The sequence below is a fragment of the Hippocampus comes genome, unplaced genomic scaffold, assembly GCF_001891065.2.
Source record: "Hippocampus comes isolate QL1 unplaced genomic scaffold, H_comes_QL1_v1.1 scaffold94, whole genome shotgun sequence".
In the NCBI taxonomy this organism is placed as follows: Eukaryota; Metazoa; Chordata; class Actinopteri; order Syngnathiformes; family Syngnathidae; genus Hippocampus; species Hippocampus comes.
The window spans coordinates 2539650-2558596 of record NW_017806059.1 but is presented as its reverse complement, the minus strand read 5'-3'; the positions used below and the strand labels follow the sequence as shown (position 1 = coordinate 2558596).

Genomic DNA, 18947 nt, shown 5'->3' with positions numbered 1-18947 from the left:
ACATCAGCAAGTCCACCTCTGAATAGCTATAAACAAAACTAAATTAAAGTTTTGGAGAAGCCAAGTCAAAGTCCAGATTTGAATCTAATTGAGATGCTGTGGAGTGACCTCAAAACAGGCAATTCATGCTCGAACATCCTCCAATATGGCGTAGTTGATGCAATACCGCGAAGAAAAGTGGGCCAAAATTCCTCCACGGTTATGTGAAAGACTCATCACTAATTATCGCAAACGCTTCATTTCAGTTTTTGCTGCCAGAGGTGGCACACCCCATTATGAGGTTCAAGGGGCAATTACTTTTTCACGTAGGGTTTGAATTTTTGGGCTTTTAGAAATTGGATTTTGTATTTCCTTGGGTTATCTCTGTGTGCTACTAAAATTTGTTGAATGAACTGAAATCTTTGTGAAAAATATGAAAAGAATACAGAACTCAGGAAGGGGGTGAATACTTTTTCACGGCATTGTATGTGACTTACTCCCACCTATGATAGCAACACTACCAAATTTGAATCCATCCATCCATCCATTTTCCGAACCGCTTTATCCTCACCAGGGTCGCGGGGTGCGCTGGAGCCTATCCCAGCCGTCTTCGGGCAGTAGGCGGGGGGACACCCTGAATCAGTTGCCAGCCAATCGCAGGGCACACAGAGACGAACAACCATCCACGCCCACACTCACACCTAGGGACAATTTTAGAATGTTCAATCAGCCTGCCATGCATGTTTTTGGAATGTGGGAGGAAACCGGAGTACCCGGAGAAAACCCACGCAGGCCCGGGGAGAACATGCAAACTCCACACAGGGAGTCCGGAGCTGGAATTGAACCCGGTACCTCTGCACTGTAAAGTCGACGTGCTAACCACTGGACTACCGGGCCGCCTTACCAAATTTGAATGGGGAAAAAATAAAAACATCAACTATGTAAGTCTGTTTTTCAAAAAAAAACCAACAAACAATCAAGCTATTCAGTCCCCTTTCAAACCATGTGGGCATGTCCACTGAATGCTCTGAAACCATGGCCCATTTAACTGTAAACAACAAATCCAAACCACTTTTTTGATCAAAAAAATGGATGCTAACATCTCAGCGAGGTGTGCAAACTCACGGCTGCCAACAAAGGCACTCTGTAGTGGCCACTCCTCCCCAAAGCCCCGGTCAACACACTTGCTGTCGAGACAGATTTAGCTTTTCCCCTCGCTAATTGTTCTTCTTCTTCTTCCTCTTCTTCTTCTTTGTTTTCTTCTTCTGTAACAATCACGGCCAACAACTAGGCTCTCTAAAGCTGCCACGCCACACTCTCAGAAGGAAAGATACATTTTCAAGGTGTAGCCATAGCAAGCTCACCAACTGCATGTCACAATTACGTTGTCGAACCACTAATGCAAATGTAAGCACACCACTTCTTATATCAAAGGGAAGGGGCAGCTAACGCCAGACTCCAAAAAGTGCCTGCACGTAGTGCCATTTTAGCCACTTTCAAACAAATCAGGAAAACTAAAGCTACATTGCCCCAGCTATCGCAACATACTGTTTTGGGGGGCCAATTAAGTTCAAATGGAAGTCCACCCCACCCTCCGCACCCATAATCAGACTAAATATTAGAACTGCCCCATTATCACTCTGCACTTGGTATATTATCACTCTTGATGCACACCCTACTGACAACCATTTGACTTCCCCTTCTTTCCTCCTCTGCAACCCTACCTCGTCGCCTCTTTTTTTTTTTCTACGCTTCAGATTCACTCTTTCCTCTCTGTTTGTGGTCACTCACACTTAATCGAACTCCATTCATCTGTTTCTCTTCACTCGTTTAGCCTGGTCTGCTTTTGATTAAGATTACATCAGGCTTTGACCTATTAGTGTGTTGTGATCCTTTTGAAGTCATTCTGTGGTTACAGGTTAAACTCAAAACCCACCATTCTCCCGACTTCATGCAATGCACACTGAATTCAGAGGAGGAACACTGCAGTGGGTTCTTAAAATGTTCAATCCTAGAATTAAATGACCCCCCCCCCCCCTTTTGGGACGCAGTATCATTAAATCACACGAATGTTTCTGTCATGTGGGGTCTCACAAGAAGAATGTCCGCCTGTGACCCATTTTGGGTCCCAACCCATAATCCAACCTAGCAATCTATGAACTGGAATAAATTGTTCATTTAACCTCATATCCTGAGGATTTTTATTATTTTTCTAAGGTAACTTTCCCAAACCAAAGAATTTCTGTTCCTTATTAGGCTGACATTTCAAAGTCAAGCTCGGTTCTCACTCACTAAACATCATGCAGATGTCACTTAGAAAGTACCACTTTTTTAAGACCCAAATGAGGAACGGAGAAGCCTTTATTGAATAACTTTGCCCTCATTAAAAGACTAATATGCTATAGTGCACACATCAAACAAAGGACTTCCATTTCCAGATGTTGATCACGAGAAAGTTTTCTAAATAAAATTCAGTCCAGCTTCTCTATGCACCTTGAATGAATTGAAAGCTTAACCAATCGCTTTTTGGGTTAATGATGGACTTACAGAGACCAATCATGACGCTAAGATGACATCTATTTAGCCACGATGTAGCAGAGCTGGATGTTAAAGTCATTTGCATTCATCAGACTAAGTGGACACGGTTGACTGAAAGGTCTTTCCACCTCCTCATGTCTGGTTTGGGCTGAATTTCTTTGCTGACTTTTCGAAATTGAGCAAGGGATGAGCAGACTCATCAGACACCTGCTTGGAGTGTTTATATTAAAGGAGCAGTATATGTACGAATATGACCTTCAACTTAAAGAAATAATTTTGAGGCCGCACTCGCTTGTGTAAGAAGATGTGTTTTGTATTTGTGCTAGCATTTGTGCAGTGCTTGCCCGAACTAAAAAAAAAAAAAAACGCCCACTAAAATGAATAGCTCATGCGTAGTGTATATTTTTTTCATGTTTTTCACATACTGTAGATTCATTGGCTTGTATTTTCTTGGAAAACTAAAAACTGTAGAAAAAATGGTTAGAGCTTCATTTAAAAACAGTAGATGATGCTTTCAACCATGGTTCATTTTTAAAATGAAATTGTATAGAAAATAAGTCATTTTATCAAAAGATCTTTTATTTGTACTTTTTTATCTCTCCAAAACGAACAACCATTGTGTGAGTACTTTTCTCAGAGGAGTCCTAAGAATGTAAACAGAATTTCTGCGTGTTCAGCTTTTTTTTTTTTCACTTTTATTGAGTAAAATATTCAATATTTCCCTCTGGAGCTGATTGGAAAAGGTGCAAAACAGAGCTTAATGTAGAGTGAAAGTTTGATTTGTGTTTCTATCAGATGGCCGGAAACACCACTTCGGCTGGATGCTAATGTTACTCTGCGGATGCGTTAAAGTGAATAAAAGCTGATAATATGTCAAAGTTAATAGCCTGCCGTGCAGCTCCAAGAAAATCAACCCATGCAGATTGAAAACTTAATCCCTCACTTCCACCCAGGGCTTCCCCAACAGTCAAAGGGGGTGAAAAACAAAAGAAATGCTTTGTCACATGACAGATGACAGCTCAGAAACTTGGCTGTGGAACCCCAACAAAAAATGGTATTCGGTACTTAACAACATCCAGCAACTGAGTCTTTATAGCGTCAAGGTTGTTTTCAAAGAATAAAAAAAATGTGTGACAGTCGCCAGAGAAGCCATTTTATGACAGGTACTCAGAAAGATCTGAAAAAAAAAAAGATCACGTGACAAACGGAGCCTGTGGCATGGTCAAACAAACGAATCTAGTTCAGGTACTTTAGTTAGCTTATAGACTTTCACAAACAATCCAGCACCTGTTCACTTTGCCTGAAATATTTGATACTTTTAACACACTCTTTTATACCGTTGATTTTGGTCACCAATTAGAATACTAGTGTGATTCCAAAAGTCATGTCATCGTCTTGTCCAGGGAAACCAAGACAACGAAAGTCTTTGTACAACGATGAGATTTATTTCAGCTCCAATTGATGGAGAAACACCATAGGAAGATGTGTGATACAAGTTAATAGTTAATTACAAGATACAAGTTAACTCTGTGAAATGTCAAATTTACAACACCAAGTCGTCAACAAATGTCCTGCACGAACTTCAGGTTTGCAGCAAGAGAAATGGTCAATGTGCTTCTTCATTCACCAACAGACACACCAACAGGAACAATTGGGGGTTCGGTATCTTGCTCAAGGACACTTCGACATGGTCCCGGGAATCGAACCGACAACCACTCTTCCACTGAGCCACGCCGCCCCACTTCTTTGACCCGGAATACATGGAAATAAGGGATTATGGGAGAGCAAATTGACTGAAACATCTTTCTCCTTCTCCTCCCTCTGCACCCTCCTCTCCCCCCTACCCTCCTCTTCCTCGAATGGTTCACATCACCAAGCTGATCTCCTTGCTCTGAAAATAACTCCCATCTCCGTTTAGGTGGAATAGAGCTGAATGACGAGATTGTACTCTTAAAGGTGAGTGATGTTTATTTAATATGGAAGTAGCATGATGCAGTTGATTGTATTGTTTTCTGCCGCTTCATCTTTTCTTCTCCTGTGACATTTTAGAGCCCGCGGAGATGTTGGCAGGTGCATTACTTCTGGCCACAATACTTACAACTTTACCAGGTCGGTGAAAATATCTGCAAACTATCAGATTTGATAACTGCATTTGTAATTTTGACAATATGATTACGTTTTATTGGGTAGCATCAGGTCTGGGAATGTGAGGTGTGTTTTGATTGACAGATGTTTTATTCTTTGTGAATTTCAATGATGTCATCAACCATTTGGCCATGGCCTTGTACAACACTGTTAATCAGAAATGTAGCAACAATCTAAGTCCGATACTATATAGGTTTATTAAGGTCCTGCAGCCAGGTGCCCTTGCCTTTACACTCAGGTTATTTATAAGTATTGATTGCCTTTTTGTGCAAGCTCGTCACCCCTGCAGGCTGCGAGCAACACGGAATGTCACCATGAATCTCAATGCATCCATTTGATTTGATGCTGTTTGACACTTTATTCTCCAAGGAGACATATTTTCACTTGTGTGTTTTGGAACGGAGTACACTATTTCGTCTTGGAGTATATATTCCAAACCAGAAGCTTCCCAAAGCCCATTTCTCATGTGAAGAAAAAAAAATGTGTCCACTGTTATATTGTCATCCTTGAAGAAGACAAGAACAGGCAATGTCAATACAGTAGTAGATTATGTAAAGATCTTTTTCAATATTCTCCTTGCTAAATCGGCTGGCATGATGCTTTTAAAAAGACAATTTCTGAATGATCCTTGTTCTTGGTAGGACATGAGCATAAATTAAAAGTGAGCTTTTGATACGGAGTACATAGCAGCTGGATCCTCTCCCAGCTGGACCGAATGGATGGATAGATAGAGCATCAGTAAAACACCAAATCTATTGGTGAACTTGGGCACAGTTCTGGCAATGAATAGAATTGCACACGCTGGTGTTGACAAAGTGCATTATTGTGCTGCAGGGGGCCAAAGCAGGTGGAGTGTGTCCTTTTCCCGAAGAGAGATCTGTGTGTGGGCAGGAACCACTGTCACACTGCCATGTCGCTATGACTATCCATCAGGTATCTCAACAGATCTTTCCATATTATGACTTTACTGGACTCGATATCGATAAATTAGCCACAGAGTGTAACCCCACTTGATACCGAATCATTGTTCATGCCCTGCCACCCACCCCTATGTCGTGGATTTTTAAGCTTCTATTTTTTTCAATGTTTTTTTTTTCCACAGATCATTTTACCAATGCACTATTGTCACGTTTTAAAATATGACAAAAAGAATTTTGTTTTGTTTTTTTTTTCAACAATCTCCCGCATTATAGCTTGCTGATGATGAAATTATGTGGTTTGGTGTTTGAATATCCAATGTTTCATCGATGTGGAAACGTCCAAACGGATCGGTCCGGCAGGCTCGGGTTTGGTTGCTATTATGACCTAACGGAACATATTGGCACAGGCTGCTCTTTTTTTCTTTTTTCTACTGGCAGAAAGCTCTGTGTCTGAGTTTACTCATTAAAGAGCGCGAGGAGAAGCGGAGGAGTCGATCCAGATTCACAAAAAGGAAGCGGTCCGCCGCTTTCAATCACAAACAGCGTGTAGAGTGGCGCTTGTGCTCGCCGAGATTCCCGTTTGTTGTGCCTCCTCAGCGGTGCTCTTTTTGCACTATTTCCTTGCTTGTTTACGCAATACCCGCCGTCAAGCATTTGCTGTACACAGCCACAACGCTGAGAGACTGGCGAACGGCACCTGATCCCCGTCTCGTGTGACTCGCGTTAGCCAGATGAGAGCAAGAGTCGCTTTACGTGCATAAAATGGACATATACTCGTCCGTTTGATGATGCATCAGAACTCTTACGTTGGGGAGATTACAACTAGCTGGAATTTGCTATGGTAATACATATATTTCCATCATATAAAACTTATTTAACTTGAAACCTTAGTTACGGTATATTGAATATACCATGTCAGTGTTTATCATAGTAGTAGCAGTGTTTGATACATTGTTGCCTGTAAACACTCATGCAAACGTTAATGGAAAGCAACACGCATTCTTCTCAATAATATATGTACAGTATTTCATACTCGTGTGTATTTCATATAAATTGTTCGTATAATTTTTAGAGATGTCGATGTTCTTTAGGTGTTCATTCAATTTTTATAGAGAAATGTATGGTACTTTTTTTTGTCTTGTTCAGTTCAAAAACATTTGATCATCACTCAAACAGTATGCTGTGCTGAGTAAGATTTTCTGACTTGACTTTCGACTTGCTTGAACAAAGTAATGACTTGACTTGCTTTTTTTGGTGACGCGTCTTGACTTGTTTTATTGATCCCCCCAGTCACTTAATTGGGACTTGCTTCAAGTTAAATGGCTACAACCTGAGATTTGCTTGTGACTTGCACATATGTGACAGATGTATTGTACCTTTTGTAATCCAGTGGCAGAGAATTTCATTTTCCCGCCTATATATATCCATGTAAAGAGACATTTTCGATCTACAAAATATGTAAATAACAAGAACAACAAAAATGTTTCATGATAAATCTGTTAGAATTCTTCATATATTTATTCTTTCAATTTTTGCTGAACTAAAGTCCAAGTGTATCAAACTAAACTGAAAACAGTACAAAACCCAGATATGAAACGAACTGGGGATTTAGTGAACCGTTCCACCACTAATGTTTAATTATCTTTTGTCTTATGTATCAGTTTGATAGAAATCTTAATTTGTGAGTGATTAAAAAAAAATAATATTAACAGCCTGAATGAAGGAAGCACGTTTTGCTCTTTATTTGAAAAACTAACAATGTACATTTTCCCACATCTTGACTGTGACAATGAGTACAGGTGCCAAAGAAAATTTTAAAAAGTGTGTTTTAATATGTTTTAAACGTGCTTAAACCCTAAAACTGTAAAACTATATATAAAAAAAATATTTTATATGGTCAATATCGTGGATGTTCTCCGATCATAGTTAACTGAGGTTCCATGTACAATTTTTATACACACCACCTAGCCACAACATTATGGCCATTTGCACAATTTAACGATATCCAGATTAAGATAATATAAATTCTGACGGACACTGTCACAGAGCTATTAATAATAAACTAGAAAATTCCCACAGAAATTTAGTATGGGACTGCTGACTCTTGCATGGTGGAAAGCCGCATGTGCTGAACAGTTTGAAGTTGGAATGTTTTGTATAGACCCAAAAATGTGGAAATTACAGCCAAAAACACCAACCTTTTGAATTAGGCCTTTTACTTTGACATTTTTAGAAAAAAAGTGCTAGGCATAAACTGAACAGTTTAAAGTTGGAACGGTTTGAAATTGTTAAGAAAAATGTGGCACTTAGACACAAAATGTTTAATTTTTAGCTTTGAATTTGATTTTAAAAAAATGGGAATGTGGTTAGAATTGCTTGAAAAATGTGGAAATTAGAGGTAAAAAGCCCAAAATTTCCCTCTTTTGAGATCGCGTTGGCCACTGCTAAGGCACTCAGGCCACCCCAAGGATTAATGTCTAGCACTGCCCCTGAAGGCAGCTGTTAATTTCCTGCACCTGTCTGTCATGATGGTTTTAAAAATAAAACTATGCAAGAGCGCACATCTCGAACAAAATCCTCTCACAACTTAATGGTTAAAGATACTGATTCCACAAAGGTCTGCTAGAATGGCAAGAGTTTGAGGAACATCATCATGTTCAATTTTTTTTAAAATGCCCCCCCCCCAAAAAAAAATAAAAATAAAAAATGACAGAAGTAGAGCAGGTTTCAAATTAAATAAATCTAAGAAATGTGACTGGCTCATTACAACTAAAACAAAAGGTACAAAATCAAGTTTTTGCTACACAAAAGTGTCGATGCGTGTGAGTACCTAATGTCCCAATTGAAGAAATATGATGGCCACAATGACTTAATTTGAGATTTTCAAAATTAATTTTTATTTCAGCTCGCACTGCCTCAATGAGCTCCACTCTACGCTATACAATACGCACCAACGTTAAACCAGATTTTTTTTTTTTTTTGCTGCTTCACTTACTGTCTTTAAACAGACAGGGGAAGGCGAGTGTATATTTTTTCGAAAAAAAACAAAAAAAAAAAAACGTTTTCCAAAGATGGAAAGAGTTGACTGATGTCAATTATGATACGGCTCCGCATTCATTTCAATGGGAATTCTTTACGTGGTTTCTGGCAATTGCATGACCATTGTAATATGGAATTCTGCCCATTAAAAATTCTGAGCCGAGCCGGGTCGAGACGCATCTTTTGATAGCTCATTTGCGTGGCTATGTTCAACGGACTTTTCTCTAGAAACAAACAACAGAATCATAAAGGTTAAGATATAAGTATGCAGGAGATTAAGATGGGGAGCTTTTTTTTTTTTTGTCTTCACCTTCATAGGTCACACGGTGACGCAGATCATGTGGTTTCGTGTATCAGCAGACGGTCAAAGGGAGTTCACCCATCACACGGACCTAAACCAAATCAGCCTGTCTTATCGTGGACGCACACGGTAAGAGCATTTGAAAGAGAGAAAAATGGAGCGAGAATACGTGAATTCCACACAAGACGGCCCGAGTTGAGATTCGAATCCTGAACCTGTGAGGCAGATGTGCTTACCACCAATCTTCCGTGCTACTCAATCTTCTTCATTCCTGTGGGTCCATTGACCAAGTGTTCCAACACTTCCATCCACGTATTATACAGTTTAAAAACAAAAAAGAAAACGGATGCATGCATCTATGGTATGCATGTCTAACACAATTACTCTGCATTGCAGTTACATCGGCGGAAGCTACTCGAGCTGTTCGGTCCAAATTCGAGCTGTCAAGCTGAGTGATGCAGGCCAGTACCACTTCAGGTTCAAGACGGATCAACCACTGGGACGATGGACCTCGCCAGACACCATCACTCTAGACGTAACAGGTTGTTTTTTTGCCAACTAAAAGTGCTGAATCAGCTGTGACGGATACTACGGATGAAATTCAAGAAGTCTGCGCAAGCAGCGCTTTTCTTGCCAGACATTCACACAAGACTTCACTTTGGTTTTTTTCTGTGAATGCGTGCATGTGTCAGACCTCCAGGTCCAGCTGCATCCAACAAGGCCAGCCAACATGTTTGGCTTTGCAGAGACTGTGTTTGTCGGCTGCCAGGCCACAGGATGTGCTGCCCCAGGAAGGAGCCTCGCGTTGTACAGGTGAGTGTGTGCGAGTGTGCAACCTCCCCATCAATTGTGGCTATCAAAAGCAGAAAAACAAAAGCAATGTCACAATATGCTTTGTGCGCAGAGATGGTCAAAACCTGGGTTCCTATGATAAATGGATGATAATCAAACGCTTCGACCGAGTACACGTTGGAGCGTACATCTGTCGACCGATCCCGCCACAGAATGTGCAGTCCCCACCCCTCTTTCTGGCTCTCGGCCGTAAGTACAGTAATTGCAGACCAACCACACCGACCGACCAATCACACTAATTTTTTAGATACACGTTTAATCGAATGTGGCAGCGCAGTGACCTAATGCTTATTACTCAGCTTTATTTACAAACATATTGGATAGGCATTAACAAACAGTGTTCTCAATATAGGGGAAAAACCAGCTTCCCGATCATGAACACATATACAGATTTTAGCGGTACAGTAATCCACCTCCACTTCGCCCTCCATGTTTTGCGGCTTCAGTGATTCGCGTTTTTTTTTCCAAAATACTGTATTAATTTAAAAAAATATAACAATAAAAAAAAAAACTATCCAAAATGTAAAAATGAAAAAAATACAACCATATCCGCAGTCATCTTGTGGAAAGACCCGCTGTTTCATGTTGATGCGCGAGAGAAAAGGTTTCCCTGCATGCGGAATGACTCCGAGGCTTTGTTCATGCCTGTACTCTACTGTTCTGTTCATCAGTGTTTTTCAAACCCTGTGCCACGTCACACCGGTGTGCTGCGAGACATTGTCAGTTGTGCCGCGGGAAAATATCCCATTTGTATGTCTATCACCCGGCAAAGTAATCGTGTAGTAACCTTCCATACTACTAGGGTTCAGCAACAGCTAGCCAATTGCCTTGTGTTGAGACTAGAGAAAAGCGAATTTGTGACGCATGAATGCAGGACGACGGAAACAATATGAAAGATTATAAAATAATTTTTCTTTGTGTTTATTTGATTCCAATTCAAGCCGTGACAACGTCATTCTTCAATGTTAAAAAACAGTTATAGTAACAATATAACACGTTAATTGTTAAAACAAGCTTTTTTTTTCACATTTTCAGCTGGTGGTGTGCCGCGAAATTTTTTTCAATGAAAGAAGTGTGCATTGGCCTAAAAAAGTTTGAAAAACACTGCTGTACATATGCATTTATCCAAGGCACGTGATTGGTTCCTGGCGCGATAGACCAATGAGAGCATGAGTGGATTTATCCCATGAGCTGATTGGCTGTGCATCTTAGCAGCCCTGCCCACAGCACCATCCCTTGGGTTTTGTCACGCTGTTGACTGTGTCACATTGCGAGGTGGTGGTGGACCCCAAAAAGCAGGCAAGAGAGAGGAGCAGGGTGTACTTGACAAATTGTATTAAAACATAGAGAAAACTAAATCCAAATCAAACAAAGTCCAAAGTATCAAACAAAAAACATGACAAAATATGACTAAAACAAATTTGACAGCAGCAATCAAGCAAACAAACAAGCAACAATGACCCGACCATGAGTGGTCGGGCTGGGAGTCCTTTTAAAGCACTAATTACAGAATGACCAACAGGTGTGCAGCTGCAGGGAGAGCCTTACAGTGCCACCTGTTGGTCCCAAACAGAATCATGACAGTACCCCTCCCTCAAGGGACGGATCCCAGACGTCCTAAAGTCGTCCAAAGGCTTGCCTCGCTGGGGAAGGGAACTAAAAGCGACGGCAAGCCTTGCCTCGCCGGAGAACAGGAACTAAAAGCGACGGCAACCCTTGCCTCGCCAGGGAACAGGAACAAGAAGCGACGGCAACCCTTTGGCTGGGCTTGGCCTGACGTGGACGGAGCTCGACGTAACGGGGGACATGGGACAGCCGGACGTGAACGGGGGCTCGGCCTGACGTGGGCGTGGACGTGGCACGGCTCGTCGTGCACGTGAATGTGACTCAGCTCGAACAGACACGTGACGAGCCTCGGCTCAACGTGTACGCGGACGGGGCTCAGCCTACCGTAGACGTGGCTTGACGAGACGAAAACATGGGACAGCCGCAAGACCAGGGCTGCCTGAAGGGGAAAAGGGTGTCGGCCGCAGACGTGGTCCGCCAGGCACATGGTGGAATAGGGACCAGTCCTTTGTACCTGCGGGGTCCAGGTGGTCGGGTCATTCTGTCACGCTTGCGTGGTGGTAATGGACCCCAAAAAGCAGGCAGGAGGGAGGAGCACGGTGAACTTGAAGAATTGTATTAAAACACAGAGAAAACTAAATCCAAAACAAAGTCCAAAGAACTAGTGATGGGACGAAATGGACCGAGGCTCCGAAACTTGTGTCGAGTAATGGGAGGGGCGTTTCCACAAAGCTTGTATCGAGGCGCGCGTCATTTTGGCAAAACCCGGAAATGATGTCGTGTGAAGCCTCGCCGGCCAGCTGAATCACATTGAACGCTTTGTGAGTGGTCCGACATTTGGCGCGCATTGCAAACACAGTACAGACTACGGTATAAATAGGTTGCAAAACGTAATGGCGATCGCCTGTTATCTCACATTTTGTGGATTTCGGGCTCCTGTACTTGTTACACCTGTGCGCAACAGTGCAACTAGTGCAATCTTTTTTCGAGCCTTGTCTGTTGCTTGCATGGAACCTGCGCGAAAAAGGCGATCCTCCCCTACGTGGGAACATTTTGATTTGATTGCTTCCAATAAGGTTCGGGAGAAAAGTATAAATGTGACAATGCAGCTTTTCGCTTGTTCTTGTGTCTAACTATTGTTATTTCACAAGTGAAGTGTCTGTTGCGTGCAAGGGAACTTGTAAACAACAATAACACCTCGTCTATGTTGAGGCATTATAGAGCCTTGCATGAGAGCAAGGAGAGCCATGAAACCTGGCCATAAGATACCCTTTATTTGTCCCACAATGGGAAAATTTACATACCTACCCAAATTTATATCAACTGGCACTCGCATTTCTCTGCACCCCAGCTTCATCTGTGCCTTGTGAAAGAATATTTTCTAAAGCTGGTGAAATATTTTCCAAAAAAAGAAACCGTTTAAAGCCAGCCATTGTGGGAAAAGCTATTATTTCTAAATAAAAATGAATAACAAATTATCCTTAGCACCTGTATTTTGTTCACATACTAAATTAGTAACACAAGCACATTCATATCTTTGTCTTAAGCAAATAGCCATTGAATTCTGGACACTGTTGACCTCTTGGGCTTCTAGACCACTTGATGGCACCATAGAGTAAATAAAGCACCATGAAGCTTTGCTACATGTTCAAACCAATTGGCTGCAAAGCTTCATTGCTTCATGAGGCTTCATTTGGCCATCACTACAAAGAACAAAACGAATCCAAGTAACAAACAAAAACCATGGCAGAAGCTAAAAACTTTCAATAACAGAAAGATGACCGAAACATGACTGAAACAAACCTGACAGACGCAAACAAGCAAACAGTGACCCGACCACGAGTGGTCGGGAGGGAGTCCTTTTATAGCAATAATTGCATAATGACCAACAGGTGTGCAGCTGCAGGGATAGCCCTACAGTGCCACCTGTTCACAAACAGAATCATGCCAGACTGTGTCTTATGTGTTTGCGATAACCTTAAATGTTTAAGCGAAAACTTTTTGGGATGAGTTAAACTGTGCTCTAACCCCTTGCCGCCGCCTAAGGACAGAGATGGCACCATCAACAGAGGCACATTGCTTCAACAGCAGAGGCGGGGGCTGGTGGAGGTGGGGGTGCGACCCGGTCAGCTGTTTTTAAGACATGTCATGAGAAAGCAGTGACAGCTCAGACGAAGGCTGAAGTGACAGCCGAAACTGTCAGCTACGAAAGAGGGGTTTTTTTTTCTTCACCAAAAAAAGACCATTGTCTGATTTTAAAAAAAAAACCTTAAACCTATTTCAACTCATAAGAAGACAAGGCGAACGTCACAGTGCACCCCATCACCATGTTTTTCTCCAATTTAAAAACTTCAGTTCCGCTGTCAGCAAAAGAGTCTTTCGTGGACCAAAAGCCCACGAGTCAAGTGAGAGCCGCCTTCTACGCTACCAACACAAGCGTCTTCGCCTCTCTCAGAAGGCATTGTTGATGAATGTTAATTTCTGTATCAGGTGTTATAACGAAAGATTGAAGTAAATATTTTTCCTTTTCTAATCTTTGTCTCAAATATGTAAAGTATAAATACAGTTTATTCATACATATTTTAAACATGCCGCTATCGACATACACGAAAATTACTAGCCAGGGGCAAATCTTCCCTTGCGGTTTTCACCTTTTGCGTGGGGGGTTCTGGCCCCATTAACCGCAAAAACCGGGGAATTACTGTATCTTGGTTAGCATGTCAGCCTCACAGTTCTGAGGTTCAGGGTTCGAATGTCAGCTTCAGTCTTCTGACACTTGCATGTTCTCAATGTGCTTGCAAAGGTTTTCGCTGGGAAGATTTTCTCCCACATTTCAGCAGCATGCATAAGGTTAACCAAAAACTAAATTGTGCATAGGTCTGAACGTGAGCGTGAAGTGGCTGGTGACCAGTCCAGGGAGTACCCCACCTCTCGCTTTCAATCAGTTGTGATTGAAAGGCTCCAGCTCACCCACAACACTATTGAGGAAACCTGCTATAGAAAATGGATGGATGGGTGATGAGTGAAGAATGCAACATTATTCATCATTTAACCACTTTCTTTTCTTTCTTACCATCAGATGCTCCTCGTTCTACCTCCATCCAAGTTTCTCCTTTAGGAGTGGTGTCAGAGGGCGGGTCGGTCACTCTGTCGTGCAGTAGCGAAGGAGCTCCACCGGTAGAGAGCTTCGCCTGGTTCAAAGGTATTACAGAATCTAATGAGGCAATGGTGGAGAACCGCACTGCTTCGCAGAGGCAGCTGGTCCTGAAACCAAAATATTAAAAAGACCACTCAAAATAATTTTGTTGAATTATCTACCCCAGTGCAAGCTAAAACGACAATTAGAAAAAAAAACAAGAGGACCTCTAATTGCCTCTCCTGCCATGTCAATCAAAATGTCAAAAGACGTATTTCTGATGAAACAGATGATGGTTGATGTATCTCACATGAGCGTATTCTCCACAGACATGGAGACTGGCAGCATCCCAGATAGTTTTGGGCCTCGACTCCACCTTACTCGCCTCAAATACACAGACGGAGGAGAGTACTTCTGTGTGGCGCGGAACTCCCTCGGAACCGAACGGTCCGAACCATTTCTTCTCAATGTGACATGTACGTGCTCACTTAATTCATTGCTCAGATTTGGGAGCTCAATAGTCATTGTTTAAATGTTTTTAAAACAACTGAAAGAAATAATATATCATATTCATGTTTACTAGACTAAATTGCTAGAGTATGTTGATACAAATGAGTTGTTGAGTTTTTATTACAATACATTCACACTGCTAATAAAAAAAAAAAAAAGTGTAAGGTCAATCCAAAATCCTACAAAATTCAGTTACTTGGGTTTCTACAGCTACGACATGTCGTTCCAATGTCAGTCAGAAGTTTTACAGACACTCGTTGTGAGAATAGTATTAAATTCATTTGGGAATGTTAATTATCTATTTGAGCTGTTATTTTCCAGAGAAAAATGTTTATTATAAACATAAATTTTCAATAAGAAGATTAAAAAAAAAAAAAAAAAAAAAAAACAAGAATTGAAAATACTGGATTTTCTCTAATCCACACAGGGTCAAAAACTAACCATTTATATTTGTTTTTAAACTATCCGTTTATTACATTTTTGCTGAGTCAGGGGAGTGAGGGTGACGTGTACCAACCACAAAGTGAGCATCGACTTGAATAATGAGAAGTAGTACATCTACGTCACAACAAATCTGACTGGCTCATTTGCATTTCAAACCGCTATTGTATAAAATCGTAGATGTCGACCTTTAACCCGGACACAGACTTGTGACCTGTTTTGCATAAAACAGTGGGGGGAAACAATGAATTTTGATGCTATTGCAGCTTTCGTATTTTTCCTCCAAATTCTACACACAGCCCTACAGAGCTCCTAAGGGGACATGGAAGGGAACAAAAACAATTTTGTGTTCCCTCACAAAGTTTTGCATTCCCTCGCAAAGATTGCTAAATAACGCAACCCTTTTTTTTTCTTTTTTTTTTTGCAAGGGTACGCTTTTTTTTTAAAAATGTGCGTTGATGTACTCCCGTGTCATCTTCTGGGTAAATGAAAACAACAAATATGGAAGGTGAGTTTAATGGAATTTTACTTTGAAATTTACTTAAATCTGTTCTTGATCTTAAATAACAGTTTCCAAGTCCTCCTCCATAATTTTCTCCTTCCCCAAAGTAGTGTCGTCTCTCAATCAGCCACGCATGAGAGTCTACATTAGCCAAGCTGACCTGGAAGCACAAACACGCATTTTTTTTAAAAAAAAGCACCCCCTTGCAAAAAAAAAAAAAGTTTGCATTATCTCGCAATCTTTGTGAGAGAATGCAAAACTTTGCGAGGGAACTCAAATGTTTTTTTTTTCTTAAATGTCACCTTTGGGTCTCCGTACAACCCCCTATAATGACATAATGGAAAAAGTTTGCAGATACTTTTGTGTTAAAAAAACAAAAAACAAAAAAAAAACTACAAAACTGCATATACACAAAAATTCTCAGCTTTTGGCATGAAGCTCAAAATTGACCACAGTGGCCTCTATTATATGTAAATGAGAGAGGTTCAGGGACTCGTCCTTCGAGCCGGCTGGCTGTCTAATCTGAGCAATTGGGAGCCTCGGTTAGTGGGGTGACCAAGTCCGACAGTCATTCTTTGTCTCTTTTCAGTCTCACCCAAAAACACCCATGTGCAGATAACACCGCCTGGTGACATTCGAGAAGGCTCCTATGTGAACCTCAGCTGTGTTAGCCGTGCCCATCCCCCTACCAGCAGGTGGTATTTCATTATCACTATCCACAAAATGCTCATTGTATTGCTGTCATCGTGTCTTGTCTTTTATGTCACTTTCATGTTGTAGTTGTCTCGTCTGTATTTTGTCTTCAATTAGAGCTGAGTAAAATGGACTGTATTTAGGTTGGGCATTTTTCAAATGGCAGAAGTTTAAAATCAAAAGTAACCCTGGCTTGGCTATTACATCATTACTCAGCCCTATGAAGCACTTTTATTGTGATCATCCCCATCTTTCTTTAGGCATGCTTGGTATCGCATCCTAGGAGACCAGGTGCTAGCAAAAGGAAGCGTCCAGAACTTGACGTTCCCTTCAGTGCGTGCTCACCATGCCGGTCAGTACTACTGCATGGCCTGGAACCGATTAGGACACCAAACCTCTCATAGCGCCGCTCTCACTGTGCTGTGTAAGTTGTGTTCATGTGTTTGATTGGAACCATCCTTGTTAACTGATGCAACATGATTCACAGACAAGGCAGGAATTATGTGTCTGTCACCTGTCAGTTTGTGTACCTCTCCTCAATCGCAGTCTCTCTAGCTCCATTTTTTGTCTGTTCAGTAGCCTTTCTCACTTCCCATCAAAACATTATTCACGTTTTTTTTTCCTCTTTTTTTTTTAAATCCACTTGATTTATTTGGAAAAATGGATGTTAATATACCATAATGACAAAAGTATTGGTATGTCTGGTGTACAGCTAGTGAAAATGGAACAACATATAGAGCTATTTTGTTTGGGAATTTTGCTTCAGTCATCCAGTAGAAGTTTTGTCTGGCTTCATTTTCTCTGCTGGCAGCACGGTGGAGTTTATGGACTTTGCATGGTTTGCATGTTGCATCCATGTGCTTGTGTGGGTTTTCTGCAGGTACTCCAGCTTCCTCTCATCTTCCTAAAATATTCCTGTTGAGATTAAATCAAGACTCTAAATCAGGGCTGTCCAAACTTTATCCTGCGAGGGTCACAAAGGACCAGTTTGAAATGTTTTTACTCAAGTTTTTAAACACACTAAAGCTAATCAAGCAATTAATTACACGTTGTTTATATCATAAATACATAAAGGCTGTTTGTTGAAGTTGACAAGGAGGATTAGTCTCTTAAGTTTTGGGGTAGCCCATGGCCCTGCTTGACACAAAAATAAAGCCGCACCTCCACTCAGCAGTAGCTGGACCCTATCGCCACATTCACAACAAAACCAAGAGCAATCTGTCGTAAGCCGACTACATGTGAGGATCATTAATGTGATCCTTTCACAAATTGTACCTCGACACACAACAAGTGGAAGAAACCATTTTTGTTTCTGAAACGGAATTATCATTATTCTCCACAGAAATTCTGTTCCTATTTTAGATTTAAAATGTATTTTTGTCTTTGCATGACTAGAAACACGTTATTATCCCTCTAAAATCTAAATTGTCCATACGAGGGGCATCGTGGCAATCGGGGTTTCCTGAACGGCCGGCCAACTACTGGATCAATTTTGGGAAAGCAAACATTTTCCAGAATGGCCGATGTTTTTATGGGCTGGTCCTGGCCATCACGGCTACCAGCAGCCGTCCGCTATCCCCATGCCCCCTGTTGCCGTCTATGTTTCGGCGCATGACAGAAGCATGGTTCCTTATAAACATACTTTGTACTCAATGAGATCCTGCATGGATTCCAGAGAGTCTCTCGGGGTGTTCACACGGCACACATTTGATCCGGGCGCTGCACCGATGTATTTTGTTGCGATATAGTTTACACTGGAGCAAATTTTGTGGAGCGTTCACACGTACAACGCCGCTGAGCGTGGCAGCACCGGCGCAGCGTCGGTGCAGCTCCACTTGCGTTCACACGGCAGTTTCTGCAGCGGAGCAAAACGACAGAAAACAAATGAGTTGTCGTGTTAAACGTATACACAACGCAAGCAACTTCTGTACAGGCACGTCCTTCTCCTTCTCGGTCTCCGTGCCTTCTGCTCGAGAGTGACCGCCCCCCCCCCCGATAACACAAATCAACGATGACTTCAATGACACTCAGAAAAGCAAAAATGTAATGTGCCAAACAGAAAAATCAAGAGAGGAAATCACGAAATAAATTCTATGGGGCCCGGGGGGGTTGTGAACACACAACAAAGGAACAAACTACACAAACAACTCCGAGACATTCCAGTCTCCTACAAAAGGAAAGATGACGTTTGGAGACTATCACCCCACCCCGTTCTAGTTGAAATGGTATAACCCAAGAGGTGCTTTGCTACTGTTACCAGCCTTGTCTTGTGTCGTTATTAAACAAACACATGACGGAAGTCCGACAGAGCACGAAAGCAACGCA

At 41.6% G+C, this 18947-nt stretch overlaps 1 protein-coding gene across 1 annotated transcript; it reads left to right on the top strand.

The window, feature by feature from the left end:
- Positions 1-8959: 8959 nt before the first annotated feature.
- On the top strand, positions 8960-17069 carry LOC109529630 (vascular cell adhesion protein 1-like). Its single transcript, XM_019892998.1, has 8 exons — positions 8960-9051; positions 9319-9457; positions 9560-9735; positions 9827-9963; positions 14420-14542; positions 14806-14952; positions 16519-16624; positions 16883-17069. The coding sequence occupies exons 1-8, from the start codon at positions 8960-8962 to the stop codon at positions 17067-17069; spliced, it is 1107 nt and encodes a 368-aa protein (XP_019748557.1).
- The last annotated feature ends 1878 nt before the right edge of the window (positions 17070-18947 follow it).

Excerpts from the sequence above, each read along its gene's own strand:
- LOC109529630 (XM_019892998.1), top strand. The coding sequence starts at position 8,960 with ATGTGGTTTCGTGTATCAGCAGACGGTCAAAGGGAGTTCACCCATCAC. Across the intron at positions 9,736-9,826 it reads AGGAGCCTCGCGTTGTACAG|AGATGGTCAAAACCTGGGTT; the intron begins GTGAGTGTGTGC and ends CTTTGTGCGCAG. Across the intron at positions 9,964-14,419 it reads CCTCTTTCTGGCTCTCGGCC|ATGCTCCTCGTTCTACCTCC; the intron begins GTAAGTACAGTA and ends TCTTACCATCAG.